At 35.2% G+C, this 22248-nt stretch overlaps 2 protein-coding genes across 3 annotated transcripts in view; both read right to left on the reverse strand.

Annotated features, from left to right (window-relative positions):
- LOC145674656 (chitin synthase chs-2-like) overlaps positions 1-749 on the reverse strand; it is a 101791-nt gene extending 101042 nt beyond the window's left edge. Inside the window, exon 1 of the mRNA XM_081744882.1 lies at positions 630-749. The gene's annotated coding sequence lies outside the window, so the exon portion shown is untranslated. The remainder of the gene's footprint in view (positions 1-629) is intronic.
- Positions 750-18350: 17601 nt separating this feature from the next.
- kkv (hyaluronan synthase-like protein kkv) overlaps positions 18351-22248 on the reverse strand; it is a 199556-nt gene continuing 195658 nt past the window's right edge. For both annotated transcript variants that reach the window (XM_081744907.1, XM_081744900.1), the window contains exon 23: positions 18351-20391. In XM_081744907.1, the coding sequence (XP_081601033.1) occupies positions 20021-20391 (371 nt within the window). In that variant the 3' untranslated portion in view covers positions 18351-20020. The remainder of the gene's footprint in view (positions 20392-22248) is intronic.

The following is a 22248-nucleotide window of genomic DNA, read 5'->3' on the forward strand; positions in this document are numbered from 1 at the left end:
TCTTAGCTCCACGGAAGGCAACCAATACCACTCACGCAGCGGCAAATATTATATGGCACCATTTTTTTCTATGAATCAGTTATACATACAAAAACTTTACATTTCCAAATGAAACTATATACTTTAATAGGTTACTCCAAAAAAAGTGGGGGGCAACTGCCCTCCTTTTGCCCCCTAATCGCCGCCCATGCTGCAATTGATTTAGTTTACGCCCTTTGTCAGCAACGAGGCTATGCAGGATAATACCCACTCCACAGTTGTAAATGAGATCTGAATCGTTGTAATACATTCAATGTTCTCTCACCGGGAATCGAACCCAGAACCTAAAACATACATCTCAGGCTCGCTAGCTACTTCACCAGCGAGAAGATTACCTTAAGTGAATACTAGATACAGTATATCCATCTTTCAAAGCAGAGATGTTCATGAATTGCGCTAAAGTGCCCCATGTATCCTACGAAAGGCACACTTCTGAATTTTAAAAATAGTAAAATTACTAAGCAAAAAGCTGTACATACATGGGAACAAGGCATCGGAGAACATACTGTTAAAGTACTTAGTGACGTGTGGAAATGAAAATTTTAAAATATATTTTTAAAATACATTGAATACATTAGGATTTTTCTTACCTTTTGTCAAGTGAAGTATAGAATGTTCAAATTAAAATGCCAAAACGAAGCAAAGCAGCTCAATAATTTTGCACGACACACATATTTCTTTTTCGCACTATCATTGGACTTAAACTAACATATACTAATTACGGATGTTTCCTCATTTAGCTAGAAAACACCGTCACTGACAGTTCTTATCACTTGTATAACAATTGTATCTTGCGCTTTGAAAGAATTAATGATCTGTGAGATAACCCCATCATATTCGTTATCATGTAGATAAATGGAGATACATGCATCAGATTTTTCATATGTAGATAACATGCTTGTTAAGTATTGAACAAAAAAATCTGATACAGATTTGCGTATTTGTCTGTAAGTGTGATCTCGAAAAAAATATATATTTCAATACACTCACTTAAAGGAGACTATTGAGAAAAATTATATGCGTGGGTTTTCTCGGGATTCTCCCGTTCCCTCCCACTTTCAGCATTCTACCATTATCACTTATATCATTACCATTTCTCTTAGGATTTTTGAATAAATGTGGGGTTTTAAACTAATAAATAAATAAAATAAGATTTCTTAAACTAAATCATGTTGTGTTTCAGTTATTAATGAAACATTTTCTTGTGAAATGCGAACGAAATTATAAGGCATTTTCGGAAAAATTTGTCCGACGAAAACTTACTCCCAAAAAGTTAATTATCCCTTGTGGATATTTTAATAAGAAAAGACTTAAGCCTATATTGGGGATATTAATGACATATTTGTTTATAAAATGTAATTAAAATAGCATGAATCGTAATAGCATCTGAGGAAATTGTAAAAAAAAAAAAAAAAAAAAAAAAAAAAAAAAAAAAAAAAAGACTGAATTATTCCTTTTATATTTCCATTAATTAAATAATTATTTATGAATTCTTGAGAAAATGGTAAACAAAAAGACACCCAAAAAATATACTAGATTCTTTCCTCCGTAGATTTTTCGGGACAAATGAGTTATGTGGTCATGTTATTAATAAAATTTTTATTTAAGAAATATGAACAAAACCGCCAGTCATTTTTGAAAAAATCGTTCGAAAAAACTCTGTCAAAAATAAATTACTTCTTCTAGATTTTTTAGGGCAAATAAGTTATGCCATATTAGGTTGTAATGAAATATTCATTTATGAAATATGGGTTTTCCAGAAAAAAAATACTTATATCACAGTATAGAGCTGTTAATGAAATAGTTGTATCTTAAATGTAAATAAAATTGTTAGTGCCGTTCTCAAGAAAATCGAATTTTTCTGTATATACCCTTCAGTAAACCACCCTTATTTTTAGGGTAGGATGAAAATTCGAAAAATCCATTTAGAGAATCTTATGAGAAACTTAAATTTAAAATTTAGTACAGATACATTCAACGAACGGTATAACCTCTCTAAATGAGTGAACATGGTTACTTGGCACCAGGGCGGGATTAAGGGGGGCTTAGGAGGGTTATAGTCCCGGGCCTCCAGGTAGACAGGGGCCTTCACTCTGATCAAAATCTGAACTGGCTATCTAAAAAGAATCATGAAGATACGATCGTCATCATCATATAATAAAATATGACCAAAAATATGAAACGTATTCCCTTAACTTTCGTACTGTACTTTCACAAAATGTATTAGGTAAAGTCAGCAGGGGCCACATATTTTTTTTTCAGCCCCGGGCCTCCAGATGGGTTAATCTAACCCTACTTGGGACAAACGAACAGACGAACGGACGGATAGGTACAAAAATACTTTTTCGATATGTAGGGGTTATGAAACATGGAAATGCATTGAAATCTCGAATTCAATTTTTTTTTTTTTCACGATCACCATACTTTCTTCTCTCCTATCGTTACTCGAAAGTAAAAATGGTAACAAATGCTAACTGTTTACGTAACTTTAACCAAGAATAAGAAGTACGTTTTCATACAAAAAGTAGGACTTTACGCATCATAATAGAAGCTTTGTCTTCATACCATTGATTACTGGATTCAAAGTTAAAAATACCATCCGTATGAAAAGTTATTGCTTTGGAAATAGTTAATATATGTTAATGTTGTATGCGTTAATCTATATTATTATTGTATAAAAGAGTAGAGATGACTGACTCATCATCATCCAGGCCATATTACTTTAGGTAGAAGCATGAAATTTGAGAGAATATTCCTTCTGTCACGGAAGCAAGAATTAATAAACGATTTGCTAAACACATATTCTAAAGAGTTTTTAAAGTTTTCACCAAGAGTTGAGCATTTCACGAAATCCCGAAATTAGAGAAATGAAACACGGAATATGAACTACATTGAAAATAGTAAGATCATATCTATAATATTGAATTTTTTTTTTAATTAAGAAAATCTTCTTTTTCTAAGACTTTTTCCTAGTTAGCTTGGGTCGGATATTTAATATCATTGTCCTCCAAATGTTTGTACCTTATGTCATATCCACTGTGACATCAGACTGCATCATATCGTACTTAACACAATCTCCGCACTTCTTTGGCCGGTCTCGATCTCACTTTGCATTAATAACTATAGCATCCTCTCGGAGAGCTACGTATTCCGAAGGTCTTCTTCTTACATGTCGAAACAACCTCAATCTACTTCCTTGCAGTTTTTCTATTACTAGTTTCCTCGTATCACTTCATTTTAAATGTTGCCCTTCCGCGCCACGCTACATATTCACCACAGCATCTTCATTTCCACAACATTCAACTTCTATTGCTCTCTCTTATTTGTCGTCCAATATTCCGCTCCGTATAATATGGCAGGTTTCACTACTATTTTCCGTTTTATATATTCTTTCTTTAAGGTGCATTGCTACTCTACGACCTCATAATACTCCTGTCGCTTCTCTCTATTTTGTCCAACCGCTGTTAATTCTTCTGTTTCCATCTATTCCTGTATTTTCCTGCAGTATTGATCCCAAGTACTTGAATTTATTCATCATTACCATTTCTTCTTCGTACAGTCATATTCTTGTATTCTCGACTACATTTCTTCTGAGAGGACAATGTAAATATTCTATCTTGGTTTTAATTCTAATTCCTTTGCTCTCTTATGCTCCTCTTCAACAGGGTTAAATTAACCCATCTGGGGACCCAGGGCTAGAAAAAAATATGTGGCCCCTGCTGACTTCGCCTAATACATTTCTGTGAAAGTACAGTAGGAGAATTAAGGAAATATGTTACATATTATTTGACATATTTTATTTTATGATGACGATTGTATCTTCATGATTCTTTTTAGATAGCCAGTTGAGATTTTGATCAGAGTGGAGGCCCCTGTCCACCTGGAGGATCGGGGCTGTGCCCCCTAAACCTCCCTTAATCCGACCCTGCTATCTAGATATCTATTTTTCTTGCAATGCTGTCTTGGCTTCACTCACCAGCACGATGTAGTCTAATTAGCATATCCAAGGTGCTAACTCTTGGATATCTTTTGTAAGCTCGTCCATTACAATTGCAAAAGATATGAGCTAAGATTAGATCCCTGATGAGGTTCCACTTTAACTGGAACTCTTCTGTTATTCCGCACTCAAACTTCACTCCTGTCGTACATCCATCATGCATATCTTGAATTATATTGATGTATGTGTTCGGAACACACTTCTTCAGTGCCTACCGAATAAGATCCCGTGGCACTCTATCATACGCTTTCTCTACGTCGAAAAAAACTATATGAAGGATTTTCTGGTATTCCCCGTTCTTTTCCATTAGCATTCTAAAAAGGTAACCAAGAAAGTTCTGTCGCTTTTCACCCACCATCGTCGAATGTCAATATGCCACCTAAGACGTTCCTGGAAGACATCAACGTAAGACGTAACATCAAAAATAGTCCCCATCAGCATCGACGACCTTCTGCCGACGTTCTGGAAGGCCATGGATTCCATCGCGGTAGAACTTGGTGGACCGTGAAGCGAAGAAGGTATCATGTACATTTTACATTTCTACTAGGATTTGAACTGGGTTCCTCTAAGGTGATTGTCTGAGGAATTGAATAGGTAATAATTGGACGGTGCAATGTCTGGAGGGTATGGCGGATGCAATAGTGTTTCTCATTCAAAGCGTAGAATGGTGTCCCGGATTATCCTAGCCACGTGGGGATTTGCGTTATCCTGTAACAGGAGGGCCCCTTTGCGGTTCAGAAGTGCTGGCTCCAGAGTTTTGAGATTTCTTGAACACAACTCAACTGCTGACAGTACACACTTGCATTGATACTCTGACCAGCTCCTATCCTAATCTGATTGGAGTTCCCGATGCACGATAACGCAAGAAGTCCACCAAACACACAGGAGGGCCTTCCTTTGGTGCAGTGCTCGTTTTGCCTCTTTTGGAACCGGTTCATGGGATGCTAACCAATGATGATGTTGTCGTGAAGCTTCGTACAGGACCTACTTCTTATCACATGTCAACAACTGAACAGAAATGGCTCCTTCCTCAGACGAGATAGCAAAGAAAGACAGGTATCTGCTCGCGTTGTATTCTATCAAATCATATGAAACCCATCGACCCAATTTGTAGTGCTTCCCAAGTTGATGAAGGTGGTGCCGAATGATTTCTCCACTCACACTGAATTTTAGTCCCTGTTCCTCACATGTCTGGCCACTGTTCGCTTCAATTGCTGCCTGCAGATCTTCATTTTGTACATGGTTGGTTTTCCGGCATGTGGCGCTATTCGAGTGTTTCGTCACGTCCTCAAACTTGTTTAACCACCGTTGCACTTTCCGCGTAGTCACGACACCCTCACCAAAGGCCTGGTATATCTTTCGTCCCACTGCAGCGGCGTTTGACCCCAGTTTGAGCTTGTACAGCTTACACGCCGTTATGACGCTTTGTGGAGGTCTCATGTTCACTCTGTCCTTACGCAAGTTCACGATGTAACTGAACTGCCACAACCAGGTATGTTGGATATACTCACACCAACAACTGACCTTCACCTTATCTCCATTGGCATTGAGCTGACGGTGTGAGGGCCAATGGAACACAGACCTCTACAAAAAGCGACAGTACTTCCTTGGTTACAAGTACAAATATTGCATCTGTTGTCGATATGGCATGAAACCAAATTGGTTCTCTGTTATTTCGGTCTCTTCCCTCTTTCTTACTTCTATGATTCTCTCCCGAAGCTTCATTGCATAGCTCATAAATTTTATGCATCTGTAGTTACTACATTCTTGCTCAACTAACTAATATTGGGATTCGTTTTTAACTCCGATTGGCCAAATTAAAAAAGACCTCAGCGATTTATCCCTCTACATGCGAGGTTCCCTTCATCGCATCCGTGGCAAAGTCGGAAGAACACGCACCTAGTAATTATAAGGTTGGTGGTTCACGCCCACCCCAGGTACTTTTTTTTAGTGTTTTTAGACTTACAGTAATGTAAATAAATCACGCATATATCCAATTTAACATATTTTGGGAGAGTAATTTTGTTGTTCATCGGCGTTTCGTTGCGTCTCCGCCACTGGTGGGACGCTGGTGGTATAAGTTTGAAAATGGAAATGGGGCCACAGAGGATTGTCGCTGCGGGGCAGTAATTTTTGAGGTCGCTAGTTGCCCATCGCTGGTCCACCGAGACTTTCGGCATGAGGTTCCTTCCTTTCCCATTTCTTTCTTTCTCTCTAATTCCCTGGGCAGTATGATCGTCGAGGGACTACATCCCTCATATATGCGATGGGCTAACATGGTCATCGATGCCGAAAGCCCAAATTCTAATTCCTAATTTATTCGGTAATAATAATAATAATAATAATAATAATAATAATAATAATAATAATAATAATAATAATAATAATAATAATAATAATAATAATAATAATAATAATAATAATAATAATAGTACGAGGGGCATTCAATAAGTTAAGAGACAAATTGCTATAGCTCAATGAAGATTTATTTCAATCTTTCAAAACTAAGCCTATTTTTCAATATAATCACCCTTTACAGTTATGCATTTGTCCCATCTTTCTTGCAGCTTCCTAATTCCCTTGGCGAAGAAATCTTTCGATTTACCCCGAAGCCACCTTTGCACCGCTGCCTTAACTTCCTCATTGTTAGCAAATCTTTTTCCACGTAGGGCGTCTTTGAGTGGTCCAAACAGGTAAAAATCAGATGGGGCGAGGTTTGGGCTGTAGGCAGGATGAGGTAAGACCTCCCAACCCAATTCTTGAAGCTTATCTCGGGTCAGCTGGGCTGTATGAGGGCGGGCGTTATCGTGCTGAAAAATGAATCCTTTTGACAAGAGTCCACGACGTTTGCTCCTGATAGCTGGTTTAACTTTGTGTTCTAGCATCTCAGAATAGTATAGGCTATTGATAGGTCGCTGATCTTCAAGGAAATCGCAATAGATTGGACCCTGTGAGTCCCAGAATATGGTCAGCAGCACTTTACCAGCGGAAGGTTGAACCTTGAATTTTTTGCGAACTGGAGAGCTAGTGTGTTTCTACTCCATACTCTGCCTTTTGGTCTCAGGGTCGTAGTGATGGACCCAGGCCTCGTCGCAAGTCACTATTCTTTCAAAAAAAAAAAAGCGTCTCCTTCAATCAAACTTCGTTGCATTAAGGCTTGACAAATAGAAAGCCTTGATTCTTTATGAGCGTCAGTAAGCTGTCTGGGAACCCATCTGGCACACGTTTTTCTGTACTTTAAAATGTTCCTAATGACATTGTGAACAGTTCCAACACTTACTTGAACTTCCTCAGCTATCATTTCAACAGTAATTCTTCTGTTATCACGAATAAGTTCGTCAATCCTCGATTCCAACGAAGAACCAGAAACTTCCACTGGACGTCCACATCGGGGTTCATCACCTACACTTGTTCGGCCACTTTTAAACCAATCAACCCACTTGTACACATTCGCACGGTTCATACAACTGTTACCGTACTGTCTCAACATTCGAGAAAAAAATTTCACTTGGTTTTACACCTTCTGCGACTAAAAACCTAATGACTGAGCGCTGTTCTTCTAAGGTGCAATCTTCTAGAGGACTTGCCATGATGAATTGTTATTTTTGAAGTTATGTTGACATAAAATTACGAAACAGCAGATCAGAGCATATCCCAAGGTTGCCAGCTAACACCCCTGAAACAAAAATACAAAAAAAAAAATGATTAGTGTTAAAAATATAAACTTTGTCTCTTTACTTATTGAATGATCCTCGTAATAATAATAATAATAATAATAATAATAATAATAATAATAATAATAATAATAATAATAATAATAATAATAATAATAATAATAATAATAATAATAATAATAATAATAATAATAATAATAATAAATGTTTAATCAAAATCATTTCACAAACTATTTATTCTTCTTGAAGTTTCAACTGGATACATTTTATGACTCATTTAAGATTCACGATACTGAAACTCTATGCGGCGATCTTTGTTGGCAAAATATCGAAAACTTTTTTGTTAAAATTATCTATTTCGACATTAACGAAAATGTTCACAACAGGAGATGGCTAACACTGTTGATCTTCCTTTTAATAGTTATTCTTAGAAAATTTTTAGTCAAAGGATTCAGAACTTCATCAACCAGGGAGAACAGGGGTCTCATTCCGTGCAGGTTTGCGCCAACGTTACGCATAAATGTGCGTTTTGTTTGGGATAACTGGTATAGCATTTACAATTATTTCTTCCAGCTTTTGTTTTGCGCTCGCGGTCCGTAAAATTTTGAGTACATTGGTCTTGAATGAGGCCCGAGATCTACGATATTTTCTCACTATATACATTGTGGATTTTAGAAGTGCGTCATATTTCTCTTCATGCCGTTTGGTTATATCATCATCCCAGTTACGAAATCATCAAATTTTGACATTTCTATAATCAACTAATTTCTACATAGGAATAAATCCATTTAATTAGTCCTTTTTGCTATTAACAGACACAGTGGTGATTTGACAATTTTTTCCAGGAGAATTTCAATAAGCCGGGGGTGAAAGTAGTACTGGGAAACTATTAGTATTCCGTGGAGAATTTCGTATCACCGGAGGGATTTACCCCTTTCCCCGACAACCTCTGAAATCATCACTGAACAGATATATCTAGTTTCATTATACTCAGAAAGGAAAAATATTCTAAACACCTACGCAATAAATGGATCGTAGCTTTTCAACATTTCAAAATTGAAGTTCCAAAATAACGTTTAGCGAAAAAGAAGTCCAAAGAGGAAGACATATAAATCAATAGATGTCACTGGGTAGAAGAGAATGACAAGTATCACAATAAAAGGTCATGTGTAGTTTTCCAGAAAACGTGAAGCTACTACTAAAGTATACCCTCCTAACCTGCTTTATGATGTCAGCAAGACGGCAGTAAGGAGTAGGGGAGATCGTTGTACCAAGAGCATAGTGTACCTTGAGCCATTTCCAATATCTCGGAAGGTGCTGCTTTCTGGTGTCCAACACCGAAGTACAGTCTTCTTCGATGTGCAATTGTCCACCAGTGCGAGTCTGGATGTGTTTCAGAAAGTGTTGTTTATGTGAGGAGAGAAAAACAATTTTCTACGGTCAAAGTAAAATTTTCAGTGTTACGTTGAATGAGTGTCGACTGTGAATTAATAGACTAGGATTAATTTGAATATTGTCATCGAATGCCTCGTCCATTGGTAAGTAAAATATTGGTGAAGTTCTGAGTCTTAGTTGTATTGTAGCATTTAGGTAGCCATCTTTGTTGAAATGTAGATGCTCATGTACCTTGGGCCAAAGTTACGTCGTGTACCATGGACCAAATTGATAGTGGTTCATGGTACAAGAGGCTACAATATACTTTCTTTTTTTTAATTTCAGGAAGACTTGTTGCAACAAAGATGCCCCGTAGCAAATCTGGAAAGAAGAGAAATCCTGTGGATCCAACTGCCTTGCGAAATGCGCTTGAAGCTATCCATTCCAATGATCCAAATAAGAAGATATCCTATAGAGAAGCATCGAAAGTGTTTAATGTAAGCCGCTCTACTCTTACCCGACATTTACATAAATTTAAAAACAGTAAAGAGAAAGAATTCAAATATAAAGTGAATTATGCAGTGAAGAAAGTTTTCACAGAAGCCGAAGAAGAAAGTCTTGTAAATTATATTCAAACTATTGCGAAAATGCAATACGGGCTAACTAAGAAACGTGTTAGAGTACTTGCATATAAATTCGCTAAAGCGAATGAGAAGAAGTATCCAGCAACATGGGAAGAAAATCAAATAGCCGGAGAAGAATGGATGCGTGCGTTTCTTAAAAGACATTCCACACAACTTTCGATAAGGAAACCCGAAGCAACTAGCCTAAGCCGGGCTATCAGCTTTAATCGCCATAATGTTCAATGCTTTTTTACCAACATCAAAGACGTTCACAATAGATTTGGTCCCATTCCTCCCGAGAAGATCTGGAACTTGGATGAAACTGGGCTCAGCACTGTCCAGGGACAGTCCAAAATAGTTGCCCCTAAAGGTGTCAAGCAGGTCGGTTGTGCAACATCAGGAGAAAGAGGTAACCTGGTCACTATGATCACGGCCGTCAACGCAGTTGGAAATTCAATTCCACCTATGTTAATTTTCCCCTGGGTACACTTCAAGGACAGAATGTTATTTGGCAGTCCCCCAGGAAGTATTGGAACCGCCAGTGTATCAGGATGGTCCAATGAAGAAACCTTTCTGAAGTTTTTTGATCATTTTCTTACCTTCGTCAACTGTTCAAAGGAAAACAGGATTTTGTTAATTTTAGACAATCATGAAACTCATCTTTCTCCAGAATGTTTAGATAAGGCTTCTGCTGCTGGTGTAGTGATGGTAACATTCCCACCACACACTTCTCATAAGTTACAACCTTTAGATATTTCTGTTTATGGGCCACTGAAGACATTTTATAATCAGGCTGTTGAGGAGTGGATGTATAACAATAAAGGGAAAACATTCGATATATATACAGTTGCAGAGGCGCTGGGAATAGCATTTCCTAGGGCATTTACACCAATCAACATATTATCCGGTTTTCGTAAGTCAGGGATATATCCACTAGACACAGGTGTTTTCAGCGACGACGATTTCCTGAGTTCGTACGTTACAGATCAAGTCACAGAAACGCAGCCATCAGAAGAGGTTTGTCTGGAGAATGAGAATGAGAAAATTGTGCACAAAGCTTTCAGTTCGAAACATTTGGATGAATCAACTGCTGGGACATCAAATGCACAAGACTACAATATTGAATCGGGCACACCTGAGGCCAACAAGACAAAAGAACTTAGAAAATCTGTCACTCCAGAAGAAATCCAGCCGTTTCCAAAGGCTCCAGAAAGAAAAGCCAATGTTACAAGGAAGAGAAGAAAAACTATGATAGCGACCGACACGCCCGAGAAACAGGCTATAAAGGAGCAAAAAGAGAAGAATCGTGTGAAGAAAAGAGCAAAATATGAAAAAAATCAAAACTCTATCAAAGTGGCCAGAAATTTAGGGGATATTTTCAAAACAAAGTCTGTCAAACTTAGCAAGAAGGGGTCTGGTCATAAGACACACCATAGCGCGGAAGGAACGATGAAGAGAAGAAAAGCAATGGAGACACAATCATCATCATCGTCATCAACAACATCATCTGAGAGTAAAGATGAATCTACATTTTCTCTTGTGCCTACAGATGATGAAGATAGTGCAGAGGAAGAATGCCTATATTGTTGCAATTCAAAAGAGGCTGATTGTAGTGGAGAAAAGTGGTGTAGGTGCATTAAGTGTGGACGGTGGACTCACTATTTATGTGCTGGGGTAGCAGGTCATGAGTGGAAAACTTATGTTTGTGACTTTTGTACATCAAACTAAGGTAAACTTTGTTTTGTTTAATGTTCAAAGAAAAACTTCATTTCAAAAATATAATAAATAAATTAATGTGTTAACTATAAGTTCGTTAAATACATGTCGTGAGTGGTGAAACTTATGTTTGTGACTTTTGTACATCAAACTAAGGTAAACTTTGTTTTGTTTAATGTTCGAAGAAAAAACTTCGTTTGGAAAATATAATAAATAAATTAATGTGTTAAATATAAGTTCGTTAAATACAGGTCGTGAGTGGGAAACTTATGTTTGTGACTTTTGATTTGTATCTACGTCGTTTCTCAACAGCAAGGTTATAAAGAATGTTTGTCACTTTTGTACATCAAACTAAGGTAAATTATGTTCAAAGAAAACTTTGTTTGAAAAATATAATAAAAACTTATTGTGTTAAATGCATTATTTTCTTTTCATTGAACCTTCTTTATAGTGTGGCCCAAGGTACAGGACGGCTGTCCCAAGGTACATGAGCATATTGTACCATGATCCATTATGCAGAGTAATTTATATGTTGCTATGAAAATTTTGTAAGGTGTGATTTGCGATTACTTCTAAGGTAAATAGATTCAAGAAAGATTGGAGATGTAATTGACCTCGAAAAACTTGCATATATGATATTAGGAACGACGTCATTTCAATTATTTTGAAAAGTGGCTCAAGGTACAACGATCTCCCCTACGGTTATTTATATAAAGTTCAAACTTGTCATTGAATATTGAATCTTAATTTCTTTTTAAATATACACTATTAGGTAGCAGATTGTATCTCTTGTTGCTTGATTTCTCCCAATTGCAAGGGCGCCGATCCTGGGGGCCGAGGGGATACTGTAATGAACCAATATTGTGCAGACGACTTTTGAGCAAAACCAACGTTTGTACACTTGTTCTAAAATTGCGTTGTTCGACAAATTGGTTTTGCATTTCAGTTAATTCATTTTTGTTCAAATCATTGCCTGCAATCAAAATAGAAGATATCATTTAACAAGAATTTTACCTACTTTTTTCCATTACAGACATCTATCTGTTATAAAAACACATTTCAGATAATTTTGTTGTGTAGATACAATTTGCAAAAACTAAGGTTCTCATTTGCAATTTCACCGTTCATTCCCGTACCGCTTCACCCACTTACGATGGACGTTGGAACGTGATTTTCTAGGAACTAGATTTCCTCCTTTGCATTATGGCACTTTTACTCTAATCACCTTCTCCTCTGTTGCAACATTTTAGAGCCCTGGAATGATAAATAGCCTCTGTGATTTTCTATAGGAGTTTTATTCTGTTCATCAGTTATTATTTTCAACCGTTTTCATATTAGTGGTACAGGACGTTTTATCTGATACAGGCACCATGCCTTGGCGGCCATTTTGAAAATGGTGACCCATATGAACAATCTTTTGCCACAATGCTGTTTAGTGTATGAAGATCTATCGAACGAGGTATCACTCGCCCCATGTTTCCATTTAAAATTTTGCCCCATGGTATTTCCTATTTGACTTTTTGTTCAGTTCATTTATGTACAACCGTTTTCGAGATATTTCCATGGAAGGATTAAAATGGGTCACCCTGTATATATATATATATATATATATATATATATATATATATATATATATATATATATATATATATATATATATATATATATATAAACTTCATATCAAGTAAATTTATATACCAAGTTTCATCGTCCTAATATTAGAGATACTCAATTTGTTGGCATAAATTTTGACTCCACTACCTTCTCGATACACATTTTAATGAGACTAATATGATAAAAATCTGATTCAAACTAAGTGCTGACTATATTCCAGAAATCATTTCAGAAGTTTTTCCATTATGTTGGGAAGTTTTGATTCGATGACTCCACTACCTTCTCGATACACATTTTAATGAGACATATGATAAAAATCCGATTCAAACTATGTGCTGACTATGTTCTAGAAATCATTTCAGAAGTTTTTCCATTATGTTGGGAAGGTTTTGATTCGAAAGTGAAGAAAATCATTGTAGAAATTGTCATTTTCCCTTAAAGCAGAACATTTAAAATGCTGGAATATTTTAAATTAGAAATCCATAAACCAAATTTTATGTCTCTAACTTAAAGATCTTGTGAGATAATTTATTGTTGGTATAAATTTTGAATCCTCTTTCCCTTTGCATTTTTAACGAAAGTAACATGTTAAAACTCCTACTTGAGGACAAAAATGCTAATTATATTCAAAAATTATTTTTTAACGATCCCTATAATGATGAGACAGATAATGATGATAAGAAAATGAATAAAACATTGTAGAAATTTCCCCTTTCCCTCCTTAAAAGCGGAATTTTGGAAAACGCTAAAATATTCTAATGAAAAACGGTATTATCTCGAACGAGAAATATTTTTACAGAGTCTTGTGCCCCTAATCTGAGGAGGTTTGAGTTACTCTATTTTTTGTATAAATTTTGAACCTCTCTCTCCTCTTAGTATACTTGTCTTAATGATCTTAATGAAAGCAAAAACCCAGGCCGAGGAGTGTTCGAAAATTCTTTTTACTAAGCTCAGGCTTTTTTTTATGATGACGGAGACAAGGCATTTTTGTAATATACTAGTTGATATGCTCGTTCTTGGCACGGGAAGATTAGATTTATGGGAAATATTTGAAAAGTATATTTGAGAACTCTTCCCCTTCTTTCCCCTTAGGATACACATATAAATTAAAATGAAATGACAAAAGCCCAGGTTGACTCAAGTCTCAAATTCATTGTAAACGGTTTAATCATTTTCTCACTTCGGCTATTATATAAATAAAAAATAGAAAATTAAAAATGTAGAAATCGATCTTCCCCTCCTCAAAACCGAAACTTTCCAAAGCACTGGGACTAGTGTGAACTTTCTCATATACCGAGTTTGATCTGTCAAACTTACATGAATTCTGAGGTATATTTTTGAATCTCGCTCCCCTTTTAGGATGCGGATTTTAACGAAAGTAAATTATATCAAAAATGGTTTGTTAACTACAGTAGACTTCCAAACTATGTAAATTCAATATTGAAACAGATTTATAACTTTCAGCTGCAATAGAAGGATGTGAGAAATGGAATCTGTTCATCTGCCACTGAATCCATATCAAAAACAATTTTTGTTCTCTGCTATAATTATTACTATATGGAAATTATACTGAAACCGAAAGTTCTACTATTTCTTGCTATTTCTGGTTTCGGTAGAAGATTACAGCTGAGTTGAAGTCTATTCTTTAAATACTGAATCCATAAAAATAAATAAATAAATAAACAACGTATATTTGTCGCTTCAACTTCCATTTTCGTCCATGGGAAACGATATTAAAACTAGTAGAAATATTAGATTTCTAGCATTTCCGGTTGGAATAGAGGAGATGAGATGGAAACTGTCAAAAACCCGCTTCTTGCTATTACTGGGGGACACGGTGTCTCAGTGCTACAGTGCTTACCTCTGGTGCGTGAGATCCTGGTTCAATCCCCGGCCAAGTAAGTTTGTGGTGGCCAACATCGTGTCCGTGGGTTTTCTCGCTGTACTCCCGTTTCCTCCTACAATCTCATATCAACAATTCTTCCATCATTATTTATTTGCCTTAAGAGCCTGACTTACTAAAAATAATGCCCAATTTATCATTTTCCTTTTGCTTGTTTATTCATAAGTGAAAGGAGATAATGAAATGCAACTTACCACAATCATAGATTATGTTATTCTAAACAGAAAATATGAACCGGAAGAATTTTCAGTGTTGCCACCCATAGAAATTACAGTGTTGCCAGGGAAAACAATGCCCCTAAAATATAAGTTAAGACGGCGACAAGGGGAACGATCTCAATTGCATTTGGTCACGCATCATGTTGTGTTGGTTTCTTGTGAAGTACCTTTTAAATAACATTATTATTTAGTGTTAATAACTGTATGTTAAAACTATTTTGTTTATTACAAACTAAATACAACTATTATTTAAATATTGTTGAGACGCTGAATTCCACTAACTCCCTATATTTTATCACTTTCGTTTCATGCTGATAAATATTGAAAGTTGAAGGAAGACTATATTTCTACCATTTCGGGTTGAAATAGAGGAATAAAGTTCAAGACTAAACCTTTGCATAAAGTATTAATTCCATATTAGAAAACCACTTCCCTCTCTATCTATGACCGTTTTGCATTACTGTGATCAGTGTTCAAACTGGAAATCATAGATTTCCAGTATACCTGGTTCATATATAGGGATAAAGTTCTAAATAAAGTTTTTTTCTTAGGGTACTTCATTGATTCCAAAAGATCACTTTTCAATATCTCTTACCATTCTCTATCTATGGAGTAAAACCTGAAGTAATAGTAAATTTTACCATTTTCAGTTCAAGTAGAAAAATACAGTGGAGATGGTCCCTTTTTTTAAGACGCTAAGTCGATTCCAAAAGAAACACTTGTCACTTCTATTAACATTTTTGTTCTATAATGATCAACGATGAAACCAGAAAGGATTTGTTACTGCAACTTCTGGTTTGAATATTGAGTTAACTGAGAAGGTGAAACTTATCTCTGGAATGCTGAATCAATTCCAAAATATCACTTCTCGATATCTCTTAACGCTTTTGCTCTGATGACTGTGGACAAACATGCTGAGACATATTTATGTGTAGCATAGTTTGAATGTCCTAAACAATGCCTGAGCCTAATGCTAACTGTTTATTTCAAACGGTTCAGTCATTTTCGTGTAATGATGAAACAGACCATTTTAGAGTTCGTGTTTATACAGTATATTGAAAAAAACTATTATATCTATATATTTTACTTTATTTTTAGTTTAACGTCCTACGGTTATACGCTGCGGGTAAAGGAGACGGTAATAATGAGAAAAATGATAATGAATGAAAAACGAAAGAAACAGAAGAACCCCGAGAAAACCCACACATACAGTGTTTGTCCACTACACAGTCCACTTGACAAAATATTACACAAATTGCACCCATTCTTCCATTCGGAGCTGAATTTGTGATAATACTGGGACACATGATTACTTATTTTTAATAAGGATTTTATATACCAGGTTTCGTCTTCCTAACATCAGAGAATTGTTAGACACTCACTTTTGGCATAATAACTCCTTCTCATCCTTTAGAATACGCGTTTAAATGATGTTTAAATAATGTTTTCTATAAATTGATTCAACAGAATTCATTCAATTTATAGAAAACAGAACATGATATATGTCTTCTATAAATTGAAATTTTATTCGATAACTCCTTTTGTCGGTGACATTTAACTATTTAATGAACTGATAGAAAAATGTTTTGAGTATGGAATGAAAATATTCCAAGCTATTAGTCATCATTAGACAAATCAGCAAAATTATCCGTCTGAGGGAATTAAACCCACAATATGGACAGGTGTATAATGTTGACTATATTTTTCCTTATCACTATTACTATTATTGAAGCGTGCAAAAGAGAACTTCTACTGGTAGAGAGAGAGGTACGGTGGCTCAGTGGTAGAGAGCTTACTTCTGATGCTTGTGGTTCCCGGTTCGATCCTTAGCTAAATAAGTTTGTGGTGGATAACGTCATGTCCGTGGGTTGTCTCAGGGTACTCCCATTTCTTTCCATTTTCTCACTCCACCAATTCTTCAATCATCATTCACTTGCCTAAATCATATGTTTCCCTGAGCCTAAAGAGCATAATCGTGAGTGGGACATTAAACTAAAAAAAATCATTTCATTTTTTATACTATTTATACTATTTGTGTATGAGAATTTTCCCAAGAACACTCGTCAAAATTATCGAATTTTAATTAAGCGTTTTTCATGCTTCTGAATCGTGCCTGTTTGTTGGAATTGAAATAATGAAAACGGCACCAACTACAATGGATGGTTGCACATGATCGTAGGGATCAGGGGCGAATCCAGGGGGGGGGGCGATCGGGGCGATCGCCCCCCCTCCCAGAAGGGGGAATTTTATTATTTTTTATATATAAATAAAACCCATCTCAAAGTTTGGAACCCTTAAAAGTAGCAGTATGACAACCCACCGCCCCCCCAGAAGTCGGTCCTGGATCCGCCCCTGGTAGGGATAAAGCCAAACTTCAATAACTTGATGATTGAGACGATGAAATCGTTGGAAATTATTAGTTTATCTGAAGATTCAATAGTGTATTCTTATTGATTTGCAATAGTTTATTTAGAATAAATAATTCCCATTTACTCTCTTCATTTAACTGTATAAAGGCTTGTAATAGTATTTTTTAAATTTCAGTTCTGTACTCAAACAGATTTTTTTTTTAAATATAACTTGCTTATTTTTAATTATGTTCTTGAAAGATCTTTTTGGAACTATCTTTCTTCTTGTGCACATTCCAAGAAGACATATAAAATTTTCTCTCATAAGAAAGAGATTTATTTCTATTTATGTAATTCCTAAATACATACAACACAAAAATTTGGACAGAGTGTACATACACAGACACAAATACATGAACTTCCATGTGCAGTACTGTGGAATATACGGCTACAATCGTAGAACACACTGCAGTAAATGTCTATTCTCGACTGATATAGACTGCATACGTAAACACTGGAAAGTTGGATTTAAAATAAATCATTAATGCTTCGGAACTTGTAAAATAAATTTGATAGGAATGGGTTCCATTGCATATCAGTTTTCGTCAACATAAATAAAACTCGCTTTTTAGTTTGCATTAGTTGATATAGCACTTATAATTGATTTTTATACCTTTTGTATCGCGTTGTTACTCGCAAATTTTGAGAACACCGATACACAATAAGGTTCCAGACCAACAAACATAGGCACTTTGCAATATATTAATTATTTTTTTCATCTGTTTTCACATTCATAAATTGCATTGTTATTCCGCGAAAAATAAATAAATAAATAAAACTGGACTTCGTTTCAAAATTCACTTTTTTTTTATTGTATACATATATTTATATTATCTTACACACTTCTGTACAGAATATGCATTGAGCACTATTATTACACATGTATATTACAAAGAGTATACTTAAAAAATATATCACAAACCTTTCAATATCTTTTTACAAAACATTTTTTCTACTTCACTTGCAAGAATTTACAATTTGAAAGATAAGGAATGAAGAAACTTTCCCAAAAGAAAATGGTTATTCTAAATTGATATCTGATATTTAATCAAAAGATCTTTGCCTATTAATTAATATTTAAAGTAAAAAGGAAAACTTAGTACTTGCTAAACATAAGTAGGTGCGTAACAATTAGAGAGCACAAGTTTTAAAAATGTCAGAAATTGTATAAAACATTAAATGTAGAAACTTTTCTCAAGAAAATGTTTCTCCAAAATAGTTTTATTTTTCAAGAGAAGTTCTTCTTATAAAAGATTTTTATTGTAAAAACTGGAACACCATAATAAGGTTCATACAGAAAAATCTTGATTTTTGTATAGAAATTTCAGATATATTTTGTACTTTTATTCTGCGTACAAAGCCCTTATTTAAAACGTTAAAACATAAGGCATTCATTTTAAATACTTCTCTATATTCAATGAGAATATTGGAGATATATTATCCTAGTTATTTTTGTTCTACAATTAAAGTAAGTATATTATTTTATAGTTCTGATTTCTTACTGTTTCCCAGTTAATAGAATAATATTTTCAACATAGTTTTTAACAATAACGTTCAACTTCAGAGAAAAAGCATCTTCTGTAAACACAGTAAAATGAAATTAAATTTATTTCATGTGTGTTCAGGAAATCAGAATCAAACTTTTCCACTAAAAGTTCGTGGATTAACTCAAGTATTAACTGTAGTTTAGGAAAACAAAGTAACTCAGTTATTCAAATACTGGTTAATCATTTGTTAAGAACATGCTTTATTTCAAGAACCTCATATAGTAAGAAACCAGTGAGCAACTTACATCAGAAACTTAAGGCTTACAAAGAAAAATACTTCAGAATCTTCAAGCTGACTTGCTGAAGCTCGTAACGACAAGATTCACGTTAACCTAATATTTAACATAACCTTCTGATTAGATTTAAAATTATTGAAAATTCTAGATATACCAGGCTAAAAAGTCAGTTCGGAAATCACATACAACTTTGCTTCACGGTTTCTTACTATTTAGGATATTAAAACAGAACGCTTAAAACACTATCATTCAGGCTTTAATCTTCTGCTCTTGATAAATATAATGAATGATATTTACTCCTTTAACGTGTAAAAATTATTCATAAATAACGAATGACTAAAAACAATAACACTAAACGACTAGATCCTCGTCAGTAATCTCGCTGTTGAAATACTTAAAAATATCATTAGTCATGGGAATTGTATCAATTTTAGCTGATGTTTGAGCTTTGTTTGGTCTCTTTTCTTTCAATTTTTAAAACATAATATCTTTGTCATGTAATATCAAAAATATTTCAGTCTTTACTTTTTTTTAAAAAAATACAAGCTCTTTCCGTCTTTCATGTGAAAAATAGTAAAATCCTAAAAATATGTCTCTCATCTGAGAAATTCAAATGCATACTTTTTCTTCAAGTCAAAGTTGTTACACTTTCTTCCTTATTATTTTGTTTCCTACATATGGCTTCCTCGTCTACCACCAAGTTCTGGATCCCTGAATGATACTGAATTCCTCATATTTTGCATCTGTAATCCCGTATTGTGAATTTCATCATCTGAACTGCCGTCATATGCTTGATTGTTTACTCCACCACCACTTGCAACACTGCCAGGACCATTGTTGAACAGATTCTGAATGGTAGAATTTGTAGCGTTGGATATTCTGTGTCTTGGCTTCGCAGCAGGGGCGTATTCGTTGTTGGCACCAAGAGTCTTCATTTGAGATTTTCTGCGTTCTGCTAGCACTGAGTTCCTTCTCACTTCAAGAGCCTTGATTGTTTCTCTCCTCATTGTCAGCTTTCTCATGTTACCCAACACAGGAGTTCCTAAAATTAACATGAATGTTAGTTTAATGCAATTAGACTAAATGATAATATTTCATAATAAAATCTTAAATATGACTTTAACTTGTGATGAAATATGAAAATAGACTAACTGTTGTATGATAAATGGAGGTTATAATTCCTTCTTTTTTTTCTCATACTGTGTTCTTTACTGAAATGAATTTAATTGTATTCAAAGACTGGCAAATAAGCAAATAAGCAATTAAACCGTAAGTTTAATCTGGGTTCCCGGTATACTGCAACGGTGTACTAACCAAAACCGCACTGAGTAGCGTAGTATTTAGCAAACCGGTGCTTTAAGCTGGAGACCCGGGCCTGATTCTCAGTGGAATCGCTTATTTTCTTTGTCGTTGAATTTCGCTGACTACTGTCTCATATCATTTAATTAGACTTACTTAAAAAAAAAAAAAAAAAAAAAAAAAGTGAACTTTTAGACTAAGATTCTGGACTTTCTATGCACTCTAGCAAGATCACATGACATCCTTAAAGGATCACGAAAGTCTTTTATAAGAATATATCAATAGAAAGGACCACGTGACAATTTTTGGTGGAAAATGACATTTTAAATTAATTCTAAAGTTTGGTGCAGTCATTTAAGCTTAGGGACAACTCCTTCGGTAAAAATAGACATTTCCGGATTGGTAAACGTGCCCAGATGAAGAATGAATAAACACTGCAAAACTTATAATGAAAATATGGGAAACCGTCACTCACTACCGATTTTTTTTAGGTACCTTATGTTCACGCCAGAAGGCTGATTCCAACTTATGATCTACACTAATATCCTCTATAAATAATAGTTGCAAACCAGAATGGTGATCGTTCTTACTTGCGTACAAATGATTGCAAAAAACTTAAAATTGCGCCACTTTCTATGAGACTAACCCTCATTACCGATTTTATACGTACCTCTTTCTCTTAACAGGTTCTGATTCCAACATGTGATGTACACTAATGTTCTCTGTGAGTGATAATTGCAAACCAGAATGGTGACCTCTCTCGATCGCGCTTACACGACTTTGCGAAAAAGTAAAAATAACGTCACCTTACGAATGAAATCACTCGCTGACAACTTTTCCTAGAAACTCGATTGATACTAGAAATATGCCTACTTACTACGTACGATATATACTGATGTTAAAGGCTGTTGATTTCGAAAGTAATAAAAGTTAATCAGAATTCAGTGTTGCGTTCTATTTCAGTTATACGGTTTAATTGATGAAGCCACATTCTTTTCAGAATTAGCTCTAAGTTGATGCAGCAAAACTACAAACCTAAACTTTCTTGTGAAGTGACCAAACTGAAATAGTAAGGTAACAAATTTTAACGTTGGCACTTCTGACCAGAAAATAATTGTTTCTTTGTGTGTGAGTGTGACTCAGAACTTTTATTAAACAAATGATCATCATTCATTATTTATGAGCTCACTGGGTATGGACATGAATTCGTCTAAAATATAAATTATGAATGTAAAACTGCACTGAAAGAAATTAATGTAATTCTGTTCAAGGACATTGAAATGCACAACAGGACAAAAGTAAATATTGAATTTCTGATTATTTCCAACTTAATGTGATGTGATTTTGAGTTAGCTTCCCTTTCAGCAGCGAGGCTGTATGAGACACAGACCTATAGCTCAATGTGGGATTCGAACCACATGAGCTCCCTCAAGGAATCGAACCAGGATATTACACGCCAAAGGCTCGTACGCTAACCGCTTAGCCACGAGGGCGCTCTATTTATAACGTGATACTGAAATACGTGAAACTGAAACACGTGATTTATGTCTTCAGTTGCGAGCCAGAATTTTACGGAATAGAATTCGAAAAAAACAAGACA

Source organism: Thermobia domestica, chromosome 2, assembly GCF_964235325.1.
Source record: "Thermobia domestica chromosome 2, izTheDome1.hap1.1, whole genome shotgun sequence".
Classification (NCBI taxonomy): Eukaryota; Metazoa; Arthropoda; class Insecta; order Zygentoma; family Lepismatidae; genus Thermobia; species Thermobia domestica.